We start from the raw sequence: 19,213 nt of genomic DNA, 5'->3' as shown, positions 1-19,213 counted from the left end.
AAAGGACTTTACACCTTTACCCTCCCCACACCCCTCCCCGCCCTGTTAAGAGTAAGCTAAAATACAGGAGAGGTTATTGCTCCCAGTTGGAACATAGCTTTTTGTGATTTGCAGAGTCAGCAGCTCTCACGTTAACACGGGAACTGCTGTCAGTCTATTTTCATTTCTCCATCTCCTTCCCCCCCCCTCCTTCTTTTACTCTTTAATCCTTTCATATAATAAAATAAGTCACTGGAACAGAATGTCATATTCCAGATAAATACCTCTGACTGAAAATAAATGTCTCCGCACTGACCTGCTGCTAATTTCCTATAAATGTCTCAGCATTTACTTAGCCATGGGAACCCATTACCCGGTAACAAAGTCATATTCCAGTGGCACAATATCTCTTAATTAAACCCAGATAAATGATTGACTGCTTAAAGTCTTCTTTCAAGGGGGGAAAAAAACCCAACAACAAAAAACACACCTCTTCCTTTATGTATTTTATTCTGAAATGGAACCATGCCTCACTCCGGTGCCCAGTCCTGGGTTGTAAAATTTTCCACTGGGCAGACGCTTGTGTTGTTTTGACATGCCGCTGTCGAAATCCACAGTAACATCTAAATGTGTCTGGCTCTCCCAGCTCTATAGACAGCGGTCGCTTAGCAACGCCGGCTGTCACCTCCTTATTATGGTAAATTCTAATTGGCCGCCAGCCTGGCGGAGATACTGATTAATCACGACTGACAATGCCATTGGTTATGCACCCCGACATTTGCTCTGTCACTGGCTCCATCGCGAAATTTTAGCGAGGCGAGGATGTTTAAATATGCAAGCGATTAGTTGCTCATAGCGTTGCAGGGAGAGGAGAGTTTTGCATTTTCCTAGCGGAAATTAATCTGCCTTACTGCAGGTCATCGGCTCTTTGCTGGCGGACTAACAAAAGATAAAGCCGCGCTCCCCTCAACTTGCGAAGACCAACCTCTGCCAGCACCAGCTGGGCAGACTTGATGGAGGACGGTGGTGAGGGCAAGCAGGCGGAGGTCCTGGGCATCGTGCTTTGGGGCCGGGCAGGCACGGGTTTGCAGGTTTTGACTGATTAAACCAAGGTGGGAGGAGAAGTCGCGGTGCTCACTTTGCACTGCTTGGTGGTGGAGCTGCAACGCAGGAGTAGTGGTAGGAGGTAAAATGGAGGGCTGGCTAGTGGCTGGTAGCCGTCTCACATGCAAAAATTGAAATCTTCATTTTTAGCGTGATAACCAGCTTTCCCTGGGCTGCCTCTTCCCAAACTCTGTGGAAGGGGTGCCGTTGTGAGTAGACTCAGGGTGACCTGGAAATGGTCGCTTTCTCCTACCAGTCTACAGAAGGTGGGAAAACAAGGAGTGGGGAAGGTCTCTGTGAAAGGCCTAACTTTGTTCCTCTGTCCCATGTCTTCACCAGAAGACCGTCCATCGATACATAGAGAGACGCTTGCAGTAAGCCCATGTGAGATTAAGAACCTCTTTTGAATGGATGCACTCCTCAGCCTCGCATTGCATTTTCTATCCAAATACATGAACAGTCCTGGGATTTGAAGTTAATGCAACTTAAGTCCTCGCCCATGTGCTTCTCTTCCTGTTGCTTAATTTAGAAGCCATACCAACACTTCTCAAAGGAAATCAATGCTCATTAATTATGATCTCACTTTTTAACTCTCCCATATTTAGTACTCTCTCGGAACCTCTACAGCAGCATGGAAATAAAAATACTGTGTTCTAGTATTGGCCATACTACAGAGTATTCAGAGTTATGTAGAAGCATCCTGTTTATTATAAACTCTTCCTCTCTATCTCAAAGGAGTTACAAATAAGCTACTTTTGGTATTAATTTATTGCATAAGAACCTGGATATGTTTTTTTATACATATTTATAAATACTGCTAGACACATTCCTCATTTCTTCTCCTAAGACATTGATTCCTTTGCCACAGAGATCTGAGCTCTGACAAAAACCCCATACTGAAGTCTTCCTCTCTGTTCACTCTGGATGTCTGCCTTGCCTCTGTGCCCCTGTGCAAACTCCCCAGTGATGCTGGAGAGACTGCAGACCTCCCAAGTGGCTTTGGAGAGTGGCTGTCCTTGAGCACCACAGTGCCTAGTGCCGCTGCAAACACAGACTTGTCCGTCTGGATGCTCTGAGAGAACTGGGAGCTATTAGCCTGTGACAGAGCAATAAATGTTAACAACTCCTTGTGCTCCCCATAGCAATCACTTCAGATAAAAATGTGCACAGAGGGCCAGAGAGTTGAGTGTAGGTTCCTGATATCTCCATTTCACAAACACAAGAATCTACTACTAGGCTAAAGGACAGCTTCAGCACCAGCAGCACAAAGAACCCGGTCTTCCACTCTTTGGCCTGGCTGCTGGAAGATGAAACCCAAGACAGAGCTAATGAATGTTGCTAAGGTTTGACCCATAATGCCCCACAGAGGCATCTCGGTGCTGTGGCTGGGAACAGAGGTGTACTTTGCCCTTGTGTCTCCACGGAAGTGATGTAGCGTCACTGAGAAGTTCACTAAGCCTGAGGGATTTCCCCGTAGTCTGGCAAAAATCTCCAGCAGACAGTCACCCAATGAGGAAAAGTTGATCCCAGCAATTTTGAAGTTTGCAAAGTTACGAGCAATTAACTGAAAGTAGAGGTTATAGAGGTGTTTGGTAGCTAGTGTAGTGATTGGTGTGTGTATGCAGAGAGTTGTTTGCCTAACATTTTTCAAGATTTTTCTGGCATCTTCTCCAGCTTGCTTTCTCGGTCTCCTCAATTTCTCTTTAAAAGCTGTGCACCATTTCACTGTTGCTTTTATGGATTTCTATAAATTGCATGTTCTCCTTTTTCAATTTTCTTTTTCTAACAAGTATGTAAAGGTTAGTAAAGCAGTCCACTCCAACCGAAGGAAGGTTTGGCTCCAGGTAACATTAAATTCAAATACTATAGTGGTGAGCATAGCACAAATCAATAGACTTCTAAGCTTGATCCTGCAATAAGATTTGGTAGCATCCCACATGAGATGCCACTGGAGTTGCTAATAAGCTTTTTCCAGTGAGACCCCTGAATGGACCTCTTAGTGCCATTGCTATGAGGGCACTAAGAGTGAGAAATGAGAGACAGGAGACCCAAGAAGTTTCACTTCCAGCTCTGCCACTGACTGCCTGTGGGTGATCTGGCAGAAGCTACTTAAATTCTCTGTGCATGAAACTATTTTCATGTGTTAAATGGGAATAGTACTGACCACTGAAAGTTGATACAAGATGTAATTCATGAGAAATTGGTGAAGTAAAATACCTGGAGGTCCTTAAGTAAAAGATGCATTTCCCGGTGTTCCTGTCATGCTTTCCTCAGCAATTATTGTATTGAAACAAGCTGATACGTTAGTGATCTTGCTGTACCAATCTTGATTCCCTATTTAGTATTTCTTATTTTGTTCCTCTTCTTTTTGCTGTGGTGCCTGTGATGATCCTGCAGTTCTGGACCCCTTGTCAGACTTGATAAATAGCTTTGCTCTCTTTTACAGCCAGCACCAGCAGAAAACCTATTGATTTTTATTTATTCTGATGGTGCTGCAGTAGTCTTGTCATCTCCTATCAGTATGCCAGGAATCCTCTCCTCCATTAACCAACCATTAAAACAAAACAGAACACAAAAATTAAAGAAAAGAGCACAGCATAATGTAACATTGTCCCCAAACCCCTGCAAAGTGGAGTTTGCATTGAGGCATTTTCTTTCAAACAAAGGGAGACACAAAGCAGAACTTGTGATAACATGGCAGAACAGTGCAGGAAAATCTTCTAGTGTCTTTCAGGCATGTAGATCTTCCAGGTCGCAGTAGAACATAAGATCTGACAGCTCAACCATTGAGGTTTCCTTGATTTGCTCTTACTCTGTTTCTTGGTGAGAACCATTTTGGACGGGTCTCTGGAAATTGCTATTGTTACTCAGCAAAGTGAGCGTGCTCACCTGAGACAAAGCAAATCACTAACGTAAAAGCCGATATGTGGAATGTGCGTATCCTTGAGCCACAAGTCAGTGCCCAGTTGAGTTGCTCACTTTGGTAAGTTGTGCCCATGAATAGCAGGGCCTCACTGTGAGGTGATGGAAACAAATCTTCTCACAAACATCTTCATGACACTCTGCTCTTTTCCTGGTTTTAGTCAGGGACTTGAAATCTGGTACAGAAGCAGTTCTTATGATAGGGATGTATTCTTTTTCCTTCTCCTTCCTTTATAGTTCATCCCATTTGTGCGACAAGAGGCCAAACATGACCTCTGCATACTAAAGATGAACAGAAAAGGCTCCAGTGTGTCTGTTTACGGTGAATATGATCCAGCCTTCTACTTTATAGTTTGGGTGCTAATAATAAGAGGAGTAATAATAGTGAATGCTGAGGACTACATCTAACTAGAAGAACATGACTCCAATGCCTTTGAACAGTGCAAACATCCCCATGAACTGTGCATACGCAGAATCAGAAACTAATTGTTGTTATGTGCCAAATAGCATATTGGCAGGATTTATACAGCAAAGCCCCTGGCATCATGAAAACCCTAACCCCAAATGCTCTTCTTTGGCAGAAAGAAAGAAATTTGGACTCTGGGCTACTCTTGCTATTAGATAACTGGCAGATCAAATATTTACAGGGACCATATTGTTTAGATTTTTCTTCATCCTGTTACCCTCAGCCAATCTGAACACAGAGCAGCTGGGGTTTGTTTACCCACCAAGAACTGAATCTCAGGCAGGTTATGCAGCTTTTATGTTCTGACTGGCAAATGAGAATGTATAGGAAGTTGGTGATACCCAAGGCAGTACAGATCAACATGTCTGTTTCTGTGCCGGTTTTCAAAGTTTGGTATAGTTCACCTCCCCCAACACTACTTTATTTTTCTTGACAATTGAACAAAGAGTTTAAAGTGTTAAGGGACTTGAGAATGTTTCAGTCTGCGGTCTTTGTAGTTAGCAATCTTGGACTAATTTATGTCCCTCAGGGGAATAAAAACCCAAACCCAGGATTCCTGAGTAGATATCCCCTGTAGCTTTCATATGCAAATAATTGTCTCGTTGATATGACTCTGTCCTATCATGCTAACAATAAATCAAATCCATGTGCCCCCCCCCCCCCCATTTTTCTGGTTAGATTTACTGATAAAAATGTCTTATGGGTAGAAATTAATTGCAACGGTATTTTGAAATGCTGGTGGAAAGTGGAAAGTGTAGAGGTGCTGTGAGATGCCCTGGCCAGACGTACGTGCCCCTGCCATCTCAGCCAGCTGTTGGAAAGCAATAGCAACCAGCTGGCTGTTTGCAGGTCTGGTGATGTGATGAAGAATAAAAGAGAAAATAAGGCAATAAAAGGAAAATCTGAAATTATCACCATCTGTTTAGGAAACATCATACCTGTTAAAATATGGATTTTCATTTTGTTCTCCTTGACTGGTTCAGTTCATTGGAGGGGCTGCACCCAGAGATTATAAAGCATTTCACCCTGGTTCAATCTGTTGAACAGTAATGTATTAATTTTGTTGAGCCATTTGAGAAGAAGCTCACTGCAGGGGACCTTCTTTAGAAAGCCAAAAGGGGAAGAAAACTGTCACATAACGTGGTGTACACCTCCCCAACACATAACAGCTACTTTTACCGAATACTAATCTGGCTTCAGAATTCTCTTGTGAGACTGTGGCAAAGCCAAAATCAATCTGGCTTTGTACTGAAATAACGACAACCTGCTCCGTCCCGTATAGGTACGGGACCTCGAGAGCAGCTAGACGCATTCTTGACTCAGACTTCTGCCTTTGGAAAACGTGTCGGATGCTCCCGCGTTGGCCTTTTGACTGCGTATAGTATTGCCCATGTGTTAGGATGGCAGTGTGCCTGTGCACAAAGTGTTATGCCAGTTTCACAGAGGTAGGAGTGCCAAGCAAAATGGACTTGGCTGGGCAGGCTGCATAGCTCTCCGAGTGTGCTGAGAGGCTGCAGTAAGTCTTTTTTGGTAACAAGAATGTCAGAGGAGTAGGACAAGTCTGTTCTCATGTTTGTTGACATCCGTATGCTGAAGGAGGTTGTTCGGGAAGGAAAGGCAAGTTTCTGTGCATATGTCTGCTGATGCTTGGCATAATTGTTGAGGCAAGACTGTGGTATTAAATTGTAGGCTACAAGGATCTCTCAGCAGTCTATATGGAGAAAGAGCCATAGAGATAATGCCTTTGGGGTCACAGCTGGATTGTTGCTGCACCCTTCCTTTGCCCCCTTGTAGGAGTAATCAAGGCAAGTGTCTGATGCCTTTCATATGTAAAAAGCTAAAGAGAGAGAGAGAGAATTTAATGAGGTCTTGAAGGTTGCTCATGTCATGGTTTCCAAGAGGAGACAATTGCACTGTTAGCTACAGCCAGGCTGTGGGTAAGTCTACCTGACCATCATGTGTCAGTGACTGGAAAGAACCATTAGCTGCATAAATTCATGTGAATGTCCATTTAATGGCATCTCCACTCCGGAAAACCCTTTCCTCAGGTAGCAACAGCAGTTTGCCCTCAGCAACTTGTAGTGGTATACATGGTGCTTTTCTAATGTACACATTAAATCTCTCAAACTGGGGGACAGCAGGATGGAAATGCTGGGCCTCTGATGCTAATATCTTTACAGCACTTTGGGACTATGGAAAATATTATTCCTTCTGCCCTGGAGTGTATGTAACCTAAATGTAATGTACTGTAAATATGGATCGTGATAAAACATCAGTTGGAACAGGGAGTGATTAAAAAGAGAGGGGGATGTCTTTGCTTGATAGCTCTCTGTATATATAGCCACAGGTGGGCAAGAACCAAAGGTCAGGTAAGCAACAGCGCCTCTTGTGTTTAGGCCCAGAGCTGGAGAAGGGCATGCCTGTAATGTGTAGGTTTATTTTTAGCAGAAAGTCGCAACATTTCATCTTATGTGTGCAAAAGTGCCTGATCACACCTGCAGAGGATCTTGAGAGCTCTGTTCCATCAACTGGATAAAACTATTTTTGAATAATTGATTTTTTTTTTAACATTTTAATGTTTTTCACAATACAATGTGTTCCTTTCTAGATGACACCGCTAATAAACCAGGCCTGTGACGTCCTGCTGTGTAACTTGAAAGTCCATGCAGATTCTGGCAAAGCTTTTGATATCCAGAGGTATGGTCAACATGCCAGAAATTAGTAGCAGATTTAAAAAAAAAAAAAATCAATAGCAGCAGTTACTCTAAATATGCGCTTACTGTATAAAAGAAGATTTATTTTTTTTTTTCCCCTCACTTTTATAAGTGGAGATCAGAGTTTAATAGAGGATGTGTCTGATAGATGCCTCTTCTTCCTGGGGGCAGCCATTGCATACTTGAAAAGTAATTTTGGAAAAGCATCTAATGTATTTCTAGCTGTTGTTTAATGACGTTTTAACAGCTGGAAGCAGAAAGGAAAGCTGCATCAGTCCCTGTCCAGTCTGCTCTCTGCAGTCTGCCAATAATGTACAAATATAGGAATTGATCTAGTATCAAATCCCTCTAGTCCATCACCCTCTTACTTTTTTTTTCATATGAGGTTTTTTGAGCACTTAATAATTCTTACCACATTCGTCCTAACCCCCTCTAATGGCACACTAGCCTTTTGTGAAATGACGGGATTGGTACTTTCAGATGAGATGCACCATTGATTTATAAAATGACACTTTAATATTTTCCATACTGTGCTTTCTCCCATTTGTTATGCATTTAATATCCTATTATGTTTTTTGTTGCTCTTTCATCAGAGGTCTTCACTGAACTGTTCACAACACTGTCTAGTCCCTTCTCTGAGCAGATGCATTTCTTCTAGAACCCTGTACGGCATATAAGTAGTTCAAATGCATTCTTTCTAATAGGCACTATTTTGCATACATTTCATTTGCTAGGTTGGTCAGTGCCCTCTGGAGTTCTTCATGATTTCCTCCAAACGGCAGCATTGAAAATAACTTTGTTTGATCTAAAGAGACAGATATTTAGCCACAATTCATCCATCTCCTTTCAAGTATGTGCACAAGTGTGTGTGTGTGCACAGAGATCTCTTTATTAAACATCTGAAGAGATGCGATGAAACCTTGAGATACATTATGCTTAGCCTAGTGCTCTGATGAAAATTGACCTTTTGAGTCCTTCCAGGCTTTTCCCTTTTTTCCATTTGTCCTTTTTCTTTGCCTGGTCTTTTAGCTATTGATCCATGATAGGGTTTCACTTCTCAAGAGGCCCTTTGGAAAAGACCTTTTGAAAGTATAAATGATGTTGACTATCTCAGAATATGATCTTCCAGTTATTTTATCATACTACCATTTCAGCAAGTTTGACATATATAAATGTGATACTCATTGCTCTGTAGTTTCCCAGAATTTACTTGGGAGCTATTTTTTGGATGTAAATACCCTATCTGCAACTTCCTGTTGTCTTGTACGTTAGTTGTCCTTAGCCATTTTGTGTTTCACCAACAACTCAAAATTTAGTTTTCAAGCTTTTTCAGTAGCTTGGAGAGGTAGATGATCAAGTGCTTCTGAAATTATTGTTTTATTGCAGTGCCCCCTCTTTTAACATTCCAACTTCTACTAATGTTTTTTTTTCTTTGTGTGTAAGAGTTCAAAACCCAGAGAAGTTACTTAGCTTTGTAGTATTGTTGTTATCTTCCAAATCTGCTTTGGTGTCATCAGAATGACAGTGCCCAAAGATCATAGTTTAGAAATGCTGCTTCACAATGTATATACAGGATATACTGGGCCTGAGTCTGTCCTTCTCTTAGTACATGCTCGCTCAGGTTAAAACACTAGAGAATTTGATATTAGCCTTTTGTAAGGGAACATAGAAGAATAGTCATCGCAGACTTGACCACAGATCAGAAGAATCAAATTTCAAAGATATTTTACATTCTCAGCCCATTTATCTCAAAACTAAATATAGCTTCTAATGCCCAGTAGACACAAAGATGGTGAGACAACTGGATAGATGGTCAGATACACAGGAAGAGATTCAGTAAGTTCCGAAGTTTCTAGATCATGGTCCACAGATCATTGTAGTTCTCAAAGCATTTGCTGCTCCTCTGCAGAGATACAGATTTCATATGGTTTCAGTTCCTCTTGGTTTTGACCACAATTTTACATTACAAAGGAGCTATCAAGAAGATGAAGGAAATCGTTAACAGGAAATTTTACTTAAGCACCTGTTGTCACTGAGAGTTTCGACTGGACTGGTAGTAGATGTGGTTTCTGCAGTTTAAAACAAGAAAGAAATTATGTCTTTATTAGGATGCATAATTAGAAAATGCTTATGAATCCCTGACCTGTTGCATTTGATCTCTAGGTAATAACAAATGAAATGTTTATTTTTTTATAATTTTTTTGTGGAATTTATTGAGCTATATGAAAATATGTTCACTTTGTAGACGGAGATCATTATTAAGCACCAGCATTTGTCAGAATGATGGAAACATCTCTTGTTGGCAAAGCTCAAATCTAAAAGCAAAAAGAAAATCAGAGGCAAAAAATAATGTTATGTAATGTTTGTAGGAGCAAAATATTAATGGATATGTAATTTGTAAGTAATGATTTATCATTCTTCAACTTAATGCAGGTGTTACAACTGCTTTACCTTGGATGTCGTTGGTAGCGTAGCTTTTGGTACTGAGGTGGATTCTCAGAAGAATCCTGACGACCCCTTTGTTAAGAATTGCAGAACATTCTTTGAAATGTCTTTGTTTAGGCCTCTCCTCATTCTAATCCGTGAGTATAGTCTACTTTTGTCTACTTCTTTATGTTAATTTTCTAAAAGTCATTCTCAAATTGCAAAATACGCTGAAGCAGGAGGATGTATAGCAGACTTTATTTCAGAGGCGTTCAGAATGCAACCTACAGGCCAAGCATGCCCTCAAGATTTCCACCACATGCTTTACAGCTCTTGTCACCATTAATGCAACTTCCTCCAGAAAATGAGAGTCTGGGAGGGCAATGCTCCAGGTTGATCTGAGTGGAAAGTTTCTGGAACCTGTAGTTTCTATGACACCTCTTTTAATACACTTCTGCATTAAAACAGAGTAACCGCCCTTCAGAGCCTGAGTGAAGTTTCTATGCACTCAGTTTGCTTGGTAGAGATTTAAATCCCACCCATAAACAACAGTGGTTGTTAATAACCAACTAAAGAACAGAGGTGGAAGAGCATAAGCACATAGTATAAGTCCTCCAAATTCTTATTTGAATAGCAGCAGCAGCCTGGTTGATGGCTATAAAGGATAAAGATGGTAAGTGCCAGTACAGGCTGGCAGTAAGAGAATGCATTTATTTTCAGGTGAGTAGATAGGGAATACAAGAATGGTGTATAAAGCCATTTAGTTCTAGGCCATGAAAGCTAAGGCTTCATGGTGACAATGGCCTTGTTAATGCAAGGGCAGTGAGAATTGTAGCTGAGGAAGCCACAGCATAATCAAGGTTTTACCATCTCGTTATCTAGATCTGCTCACAGTAGTGTCAGGTGGCACAGTGGCAAAGTTTCCTGTGCCCATCTGATCCTGCTGGCATTACAGATTGCACCTGTACTAGCAGCACATGAACTGTTTCCTTCTGGAGCCGTGTATCCAAAATGTCCTGTTTAACCTGATGGCAAGGTGTGATTTGTGATTAATTTCTGAAGGAACAGAGATGTGCCCCTCTATGTCTCAGACCACATCCTTCATTAAAGTTTCTGTAGGGTTTGGGGTTGGATTCCTTGGTTGACCTCTTTCTGCTGGTACATTTTGTGGTCTGAATTTCCACACTCTATTGCTCTGTTGGCAGCACGGGTTTTTTCTGATGACTGATTTGTTAGTTTTAAGCTGTTCATAAGTTAATGAAGGGTTTATTAAGATGCAAGACTTCACTTAGGTTTCTAGTTCCTGATTATGAAGACCATGGACTGGAGAGCATCCTTGTGATAACATCCCACTTCCAGAGTCTGTGGCCTGTTTAGAGAAGCAAAATAAAATAGCAAACCAATATCCTAATATTGGAGAACTGTAAATGAGAATGACTACTACACAATTTCATGCATCAGTGCCATAAGCTCCTAGGCTAGTTCAAGATCCCCCACCTTCTCTATGCGATTGATTGAGTAGGCAGGGAAAATAATTCTCCCCTTTGTTGTGGTGGATCTGTGGCATCAAGAAGCTGAACTGAAATCCTGAAGAATTGTGGCAGCAAGCTTGGAAGCCACCTGTCTGGCAGAGGAGTCCTGGCCAACATGGAATTTCTAAAAGGAAATCCTTTACCATCCTCTGAGGATGGAAGAAAAAGAGGGAGAGGAGGAGAGAAAGAGGAAAAACCAGGTTTCACAAACGTAACACATCCCACTTGATGAGTGTTAGAATATTAATGACAGGACGGGGATATCATATGCTTTAAAGTCTGATTCAGTGTTTTCCTCTTTAAAATCTCTTACAGTTTCTTTCCCATTCATAATGATCCCATTGCTCAGGATTTTGCCAAACAAGAAACAAAAGGAACTGAATGGATTTTTTATCCAAACCATAAAAAATGCAATTGTCTTCAGAGACCAGCAAGATGCAGCTGAGGTAAGGCTATTTCTGTGATAAATATATGGATAAGCAAATGTTTGGAGGAAAAACTGGAAGTGGCATAAGACTCAGTTGAAAAAGGAAACTCAGTCTGTTTGAACATTCAAAGCAATTTTGTGAAAATTTTATTCATTTTTAGCTTTATGTACCATCAACCAAGCTTGGTGCTGATGCAGAATTGTTAACACGTAAGAAAGATTGCTTCTCTCAGTATTTCTGTTCAAAGAAGGATGCAGAAAATGTTACATCTGGGATGACTTTTCAACCCAGTTTCTAGACCCAGAAGGAAGGATTCGCCCTGTAGAATTTTTTCTCATCTTGAAGTCAGGTGTTTTGTCTATGCTACTTTCCCTTAACGACCAGAGGAAAGGGAGCCCCCACTGAGTGTTTCAACCCAGTCATTACCTAGGAGCTGAGGCAGGTTTTATATAGTCCTGTGACAGTTCCTGCTGCTTTTGAAAATGGAAAGAACCTGAACGTCTGGTTAAGAGCAGACACTTGATATTGAGCTGGCTAAAGAGAAAGGTAGTAGATTCTACCAGAAGTATTCAAACTAATGAGTATGCATTATCAGCAAATCATTTGTTACCCATGTATTTCTCTTTCGTCTGGACATAAGGCTGTTCTGGTTTGTTTGGGGTTTTTTTTTTGTTTTGTTTTAATCATTGCTTTATGAAGTATCTGAAGGCACATGCATTTTCATGAAAATCTCTCTATTTTTGATATATGAAGTATTTGAAACACAGGCATGTGCTTCAGTTCTGTGATGCAAAAGTTCTTCAGGTCTGCTTGTCCTTTTGGACCATTATTTACTGCAGACTGCACATATTATCCCTAAAAATAAGTTAACAACTTAATTATGAATGTGTAGTGAGAAATAAAGAATATCAATGAGAATTCCATTTTAAAGATAACTGAGACAAGTTTTGCATGTCAGTTGGGATGAAACACGCTACAATATACACATTAAGAAGCTGTTAATATTGAAATATAAGAGATCTTTCTTACCACTTTGAGATGAAGAACAATTCTGATGGGGTAACAGCACAGGTGAGAATGGATCCTCCCAACTTTTTCTCATAGCTTAGCCCCACAGCTGTCACCTTTCAGGAAAAAATGGATTTTAGTTTATTTTACATCCACGATACATTTCAAAATCAAATTGGTTTTACAAGATACTGCTGCTCTTTGCTGTGTTACGTGTTCTGCTCTTTGACTTTTTCTACAGTGAAGTCGCACTTTTGTATTTGTTGTGCTTTATCACTACATGCTTCTTGTCTTTCCTGCAGCTCACCTTTATGAGTCTTTGCCCCCACTAGCCTTTAGGTCTTTGTCTCCGTCCTTCTTTTACATCCAAAAGGTTTTATGTACCACTGACTGACCACAGCCAACCATATCCTGGGCTGCAACAAAAGAGGCGTGACCAGCAGGTCGAGGGAGGCGATTCTGCCCCTCTACTCTGCTGTCATGCGACCCCACCTGGAGTACTGTGTCCATCTCTGGGGCCCCCAACATAAGAAAGACATGGAGCTGTTGGAGCGAGTCCAGAGGAGGGCCATGAAGATGACCAGATGGCTGGAGTACCTCTCCTATGAAGACAGGCTGAGAGAGCTGAGGTGGTTCAGCCTCAGGAGAGGAGAAGGCTCCGGGAAGACCTTATAGCAGCCTTCCAGTACCTGGAGGCGGCCTACAGGAAAGCTGGAGAGAGACTGCTTACAAAGGCGTGCAGTGATAGGACAAGGGATAAAGGCTTTAAGCTGAAGGATGGCAGAGTTGGATTAAACATAAGGAAGAAATTCTTTACTGTGAGGGTGGTAAGGCACTGGAACAGGTTGCCCAGAGAGGTTGTGGAGGCCCCATCCCTGGAAGTGTTCAAGGCCAGGCTGGATGGGGCTTTGGGCAAGGTGGTCTAGTGGAGGGTGTCCCTGCCCATGGCAGGGGGGGTTGGAACTAGATGATCTTTAAGGTCCCTTCCAACCCAAACCATTCTATGATTCTGTGATTCATAAACGTGGCTCCTGGCCCAGGCTGAGTGCTGGAGGAATATTTTCTAACAGGGATGGTGTATCTAAGCTGCTTGCAGACACCTCATTTCTAGTGCACAGATCCATTGTGAACTTTTGGTGGTGTACTGGTGCAGCTGAATGTACGGAGAGTTTTGAATCAAAGATTTATGCCAAAGGGGTCTGCATGAAAAGTCTATTCTGTGTATCAATTATAAAAGGATAAAAGGGAAAATGAAACAATCTAATGTGAATTAAAGTAGGTAATGTATTAACTACTATTAATAAAATGCAATGTATTTCTGTGGCAGTAGCACTGAGGGCATCCTTCACTACACTAAAGATGGTCACTCCCTCAAACTGCAGACTAAGATGAAGGACAGCAGGTGGGTATGGCTGGGAGAAAACACAAAGAAAAACAATCTGGTAGTTGCAAGAGCAGGAGGCAGCATTCTCTGCACATGCAGCCTGTTTGCCGGTTTCAGTTGTTGATGGAGCAGAGGTTCAAGATAATATTGGAAGGGATGTTGGGAGGTGCTGTAAGAGATAACACACGGCAGTAGCTGCCCGGTGTCGGGACAGTGTGGAGGGAAGTACAAGGTCCATGTTTGCCTTAACAGTATATGCACAAGTCCATGACTGGCTGTGGTCCCGTCTGCTCCTGGACTTTTGCCTAGTTTGTAAAATTGGCATATGGGAACTATTTCAAACGTTGGGAGTTAGACATTTAGGACCAGATTTCTGAGAGCACATTAAGTTCCCTTTGCAGTTCAAGATCATTAGCACGGCTTTCAAAAGTGACTGGAAAGTTTGGAGCTTCCTTTTTCTCCCTTTCACTGCCTGTCTTGTTACGTGCTCTTAGAATTTTGACAATTTTAGGTTGGTGGCACACAAGTCTTGTTACAAGTATAGGCAACTTAATAATTTGCCAGGAACATAAAAATGGTCTGAAACAGATCAAAATGCAGCTGTGTCCAATTTAATGCAAAAATGTAATCTGTAGAGATTAGGTGTCCCAGATAGCCCTGTATATGAAGGAGAATTATGTCCTGTGTCCTAGGTCTCAAATGATGAAATGTACCCTCTGAAGTCAGTCAGAATTTTGGCACTGAATTTTAATGAGGCCAAGATATAACTGGTATCTACTGGTTCTTCGTGCTAATAATGGGAGCTATAAGCAAAGTCTTATGGTCTCCCTGTGCTGCATTAGGGCAATGGTTATTCCTTAGGTTGCCACATTGCTAGATGTTACATTGTGTGCATCTTTTACTCCTCATTGATTTTAGCACTGTTAAAAATGCTTTGCGGTGTTTTTTTTTCTTTTTTTGGGGGGAAGGAGCGCGGGGGGGGGGTACACAAAACAATTTTAAAAAGCCTTTGGAACAAACTGTAACACAATTAAAAGCTCCACAGAAGTGATTCAGCTGAAGCTTGTCTTCCTCTCATCTGTAGCTAACGTGAACAAAGAAGAAAGGCCAAAAAACAATGTGACAAGCAAAGTCAGCCTGTTATCATCCCTGTTCTATCAGTAAATGAAACAATGCTTCTGAATGCCTAAAGATAATCCCATGGGCAGATAGTAATTTTACAGCCAGGTTTAGATCTAATAATACGCTTGCAGTTTATATGAGATCTGTGATGTCACTTTCTCTTATCCCATCGGTTAGTGCTGCAGATGTCATTTTAATTATATATTATCTTTCTGTGGTCAGTCAAATAATTTCAGTCCTGGATATTCCACTCATTTGGCTTATGTACAAAAACATTTAGTGGTCGTGCTTTAGAAATTTTAATATATTACGTTTATTCATGGATTCAAATTATTGTAAAATGCTTTTCCCACTATTTACAGAAGAGCAAATTCACCCTGCTCAGAAGAAACAGCACAAATTTAATGCACCACTTAACACCTACTTTGAAGACTCCAGCAGGATTTAAGTGTTCAAATACCTTATCCTGATTATCTGCCCAGGTTTAAATTTTTCCCTTAGGCGAAATGTTTCCAGAAACAGGGCAGATAGATTGTTTGTTTACTTCAATAAATGATAGTTTGATAGATTTTCATTTAATAATCTGATACGCAAATCATTATTCATGTAAGAGTTGTTTTTCTATCATGTTATAGCTCAGTTCTTAACTTACGAGTCCGTTTTTAAATTATGATATCTAGATGAAGGAGTCTGTCATGGTGCTCAAAATTGAGTCTCCTTTCTAAAACTGTGGGTTGAAATTAAGGCCCCTCAGCAGATGAAAGGCCAGAATTTCAGTTGTAATCTATACCAATAACAACAGTTGGAATGTAACAATTTAAGGAAATTGCAAAACATGAGTTTTGGAAAATCACAACAGATCTGTGGGAAAATCCAGTTTTCAAAATATGTGTCCTTGAAAAAGGAGAATTGGAGAGTTCATAGAGGCTGCAACACATTCTTCTGGCATCTCCTCATTTTTCCACTCATACCGTCTGCTGTGAATGCATAATTCAAGGTCACTGATCCATGCCAGGCAGGTAGTGACCTGATGATGTTTCTGATGATGAACAGCTGTTTCTTGGTGGTCTCAAGCCATTTTGAAATGAGAGGGTGACAAAGCACAGAGAAGTACCACCAGTACTGTATTCATTGGCATCTCGGTTGGCAGTTTAGTCAATCTGGCTGGAGACCTACGGACTACTGGAATGCTTTTGGTGTAAGCGCAGAGCAGACAGAAGGAACAGCGGGAGAAGAGGGTGAAGGCTGTGCTGCCGTGAGCCACGTGGTGTAAAGTCACTGAGAAGCTGTATGGTGCTGTCAGTCCTGGTGATGATCTCGCCTCCCGTGAGCTGGTACGGCCCTGGGGTGCTCCATACTCTCCTGCGATAGGTCTAGATCAAAAGAGGTTTTTCCTCTGGTCAGCAATTGCCAGTGAACAGTTGTGGCCGCCTCCAGTTTTCCTCACTTCTCATCCTCATTCTTACCGATCCTTTCCCTGATCCCTGGTAAGTAGGCATGGGCTCTGCTGCCCCCCCGGCTGCCCACACAGCCGGGCGGACACGAGTGGTTCCTGGTGTGTGGAGATCCTTTGGTTTTCCAGCATCGGCCAAGGAAGCCTAAAGAGGTTGGAAAACTGAATTTTGAGGAATTCTGATACTAAGCTGTTCAAATGCTTGCAAAGGGGAGAGAGCTGCCCTTCCACTAGGTAGCTATAGTACTATATTTATGTACTATAAGGAAGTGGTATCTTTTAATATCTTTCTGGGAGAAGATGGCCTGGTTACAACTTTAATCTCTGGAACACTGATTCCCAGGGAAAACCATGCAATGAGCTCCCCTAAATGCCTTACCTAAGGGGAAGAGGGGCACGTGTGTGTGTACCTGCATTCTGGAGGATAAGGGACAATCTGAAAACCTAATTACTGTGGCACTCTGTTCTTTTCTCTTCCTTCCCCAGCAGTTCCCTGGAGTTTTTCCTTTTCATGAACTAATGAACTATTTTATTCAAGAGCTGCTTGAAATGAGTTGAGCAGAGGTAATCCTCCTGAAAAAGTCTGATCCTCTCCTTGTCAAGGGAAAACTATACAATTACTAAGAAAACTTAGTTAAAAATTTGCTAAATACTATGTACATTCCAGGAGCTATGTGTGTGTTTGAACTGTGGAAATGCAGTACAGATGTTAAAAAGTAAATATTTTTCTAAGGAAACAGCAGATGGGAGGATTAGACACCTTCTGATAGTGTGCAGTTTTCCTGCCTTTGTAGAAAACCAAGCAAAACTTGTTTATATTTGAAAGGAGATGGTGTCCATTTAAGGATACACAGTATATGGCAATGTTAAATAATCCATTTTTATTGATTTATCAAGACAGTAAAACAAAGGATCAGTCTGATCCTTTTTTTTTTTTTCTAAGTCTGTAGGAGGGATGCTGTGATTCTGTTCCGCTGGTCTGTTCTCATGGTTTGATCGTGTCATTATCCACTGCCTTTGTTGGGTGGAAATGTGGAGTGGGCTTTTCAGAAAGGTAAATGTGTGTCTTAAAGATATAGAGGGAATTTGTGCTAAATGTGGGGTTTGAACCCAAATGTCAAACCTGTATCTCTGCTGTTCTAAGCAGAAGGGTGTCGTTCCTCTAGAATATGTTAAAAAACCTTTTTGAACAGTAAATCTGGTATCTGTGCTTGGACAGCAGACAGTGATTCTAAGAGGGGAAAAAAGTGGCATTATGTTAAAAGGCATTTTAGTTATTCACCTTCTTTTAAAAATCAAGGCATTAGTGCTTGCTTTAAAATTGTGTTCCTTCCTTCCTACATTTGAAGAAAAATCCTCCTTTTTTTTTTTTTCTTCCTTCTTAAAGATGTAATGAATTTTCTAACTTCCTCAGGATTTTTTAAGTGGGCATTTAAACATAGCAAGGCCTCGAAACCTCGAATTGAGATGAATTTGAAATCCCTATTACTTTTGGTCACCAGTTGAAATTTCTTGATCAGTCTGTTGTTATCTTTCCAAGGATGAATTGCCGGCCTATGAAATGTGATCTTTTGGTTTCAGGCCTGGGCTGAAGTGTCTGGCTGAGGTGCTTTCATCATGAAATGCAGTGCTGCAGTCTCTCTGCTCAAAAGAGATCAAGGATAGAATAAGTAACGAGAACGGTGACTTTCTTGCCTCCCTGAGACGTGTTGATGGGGAAGCAGGAAGAGTTTTGCATTACTGCTGCAGCTGTCCCAGTTCTGCAGCCCAGCACACCTGTGAGCCCAGCGCTTTACGAGCGCTGCAGTCGCAAGAAGAGAGCAAATATCTGCTTGGTTACCTGCTGCCAGCAAGCACGTACCAGGTCTGCTTGCTATCGCTCACCCTTTGCTCTTATCGCACCATTTCTACTGCCTCCTGGTTTATGGATCAGAGTACCTTACGGATCCTAGACAAGGAACAGGCAGATGGTATCATATAGACATTATCGGCCCCACTCCAGTAAACCCTGCAGCAACCGTAACAAAATGATCTTAGCATCTGGGACTCTTTATCCAATACCTCCACCTCTCCCCACTCCCTTTTATTCTCTTTCAGCCACTGCTGTGTATCTTCATTTCTTCTTCAGGGGGTGACAGGAGCAGTGTCCCTATCTCTTATTTCAGCCCTCCCACCTCAGCTACAATCTGGGGTCCAAACTGCCATCATGCACATGAGCAATCTCATTGACTTCTTGGAGCACTGCTCACATGCTTCGGTTTGCAAGAACATAGACTTGTACCAAAGGACAGAAATTACATCAAAGGACCAGGGTGTTCATATGGATTAAGCTGGTGAAGTTTCTGGGTATCCAGAGTTGCCAAGAATGATCTTGCAGACAGTACTGGGAAAATGTAAGTATCTATGCAGGAAAAGCTAAACTCACTTTCTAAGAGATGCATGGTGGAGCTCCTTTAGAGGGCCTTCCAAAAAATGGTATTTTTGCCCCTTTCTGGGCAGAACAGGGGAGGTTCAGACACTCCCTACAGCAGCATTAATCCACAGAAGTCATTAGGCCAACAGGATGCCTACAGAGTTACAGGGAGGAAGGACTTAAATGCTTCTGTCAATAGGGTTTGCATGTATTTCCCTCCTGTTTTCACCAGCCGGTGCGGGAAGTGAAAATGGACATTTGGCT

At 41.6% G+C, this 19,213-nt stretch overlaps 1 protein-coding gene across 2 annotated transcripts in view; it reads left to right on the top strand.

Annotated features, from left to right (window-relative positions):
- The window catches only part of TBXAS1 (thromboxane A synthase 1), a 236,601-nt gene that overhangs the window by 133,794 nt on the left and 83,594 nt on the right, over nucleotides 1-19,213 (top strand). For both annotated transcript variants that reach the window (XR_012835788.1, XM_075755106.1), the window contains exons 6-8: nucleotides 7,080-7,168; nucleotides 9,619-9,767; nucleotides 11,457-11,587. Coding sequence is in view for 1 of the 2 variants with exons in the window: in XM_075755106.1 (XP_075611221.1) it covers nucleotides 7,080-7,168; nucleotides 9,619-9,767; nucleotides 11,457-11,587 (369 nt within the window). In the remaining variant the exon portion in view is untranslated. The remainder of the gene's footprint in view (nucleotides 1-7,079; nucleotides 7,169-9,618; nucleotides 9,768-11,456; nucleotides 11,588-19,213) is intronic.

The sequence above is a fragment of the Balearica regulorum genome, chromosome 1 (assembly GCF_011004875.1).
Source record: "Balearica regulorum gibbericeps isolate bBalReg1 chromosome 1, bBalReg1.pri, whole genome shotgun sequence".
In the NCBI taxonomy this organism is placed as follows: domain Eukaryota; kingdom Metazoa; phylum Chordata; class Aves; order Gruiformes; family Gruidae; genus Balearica; species Balearica regulorum.
This window is presented reverse-complemented; position numbering and strand designations above follow the sequence as displayed.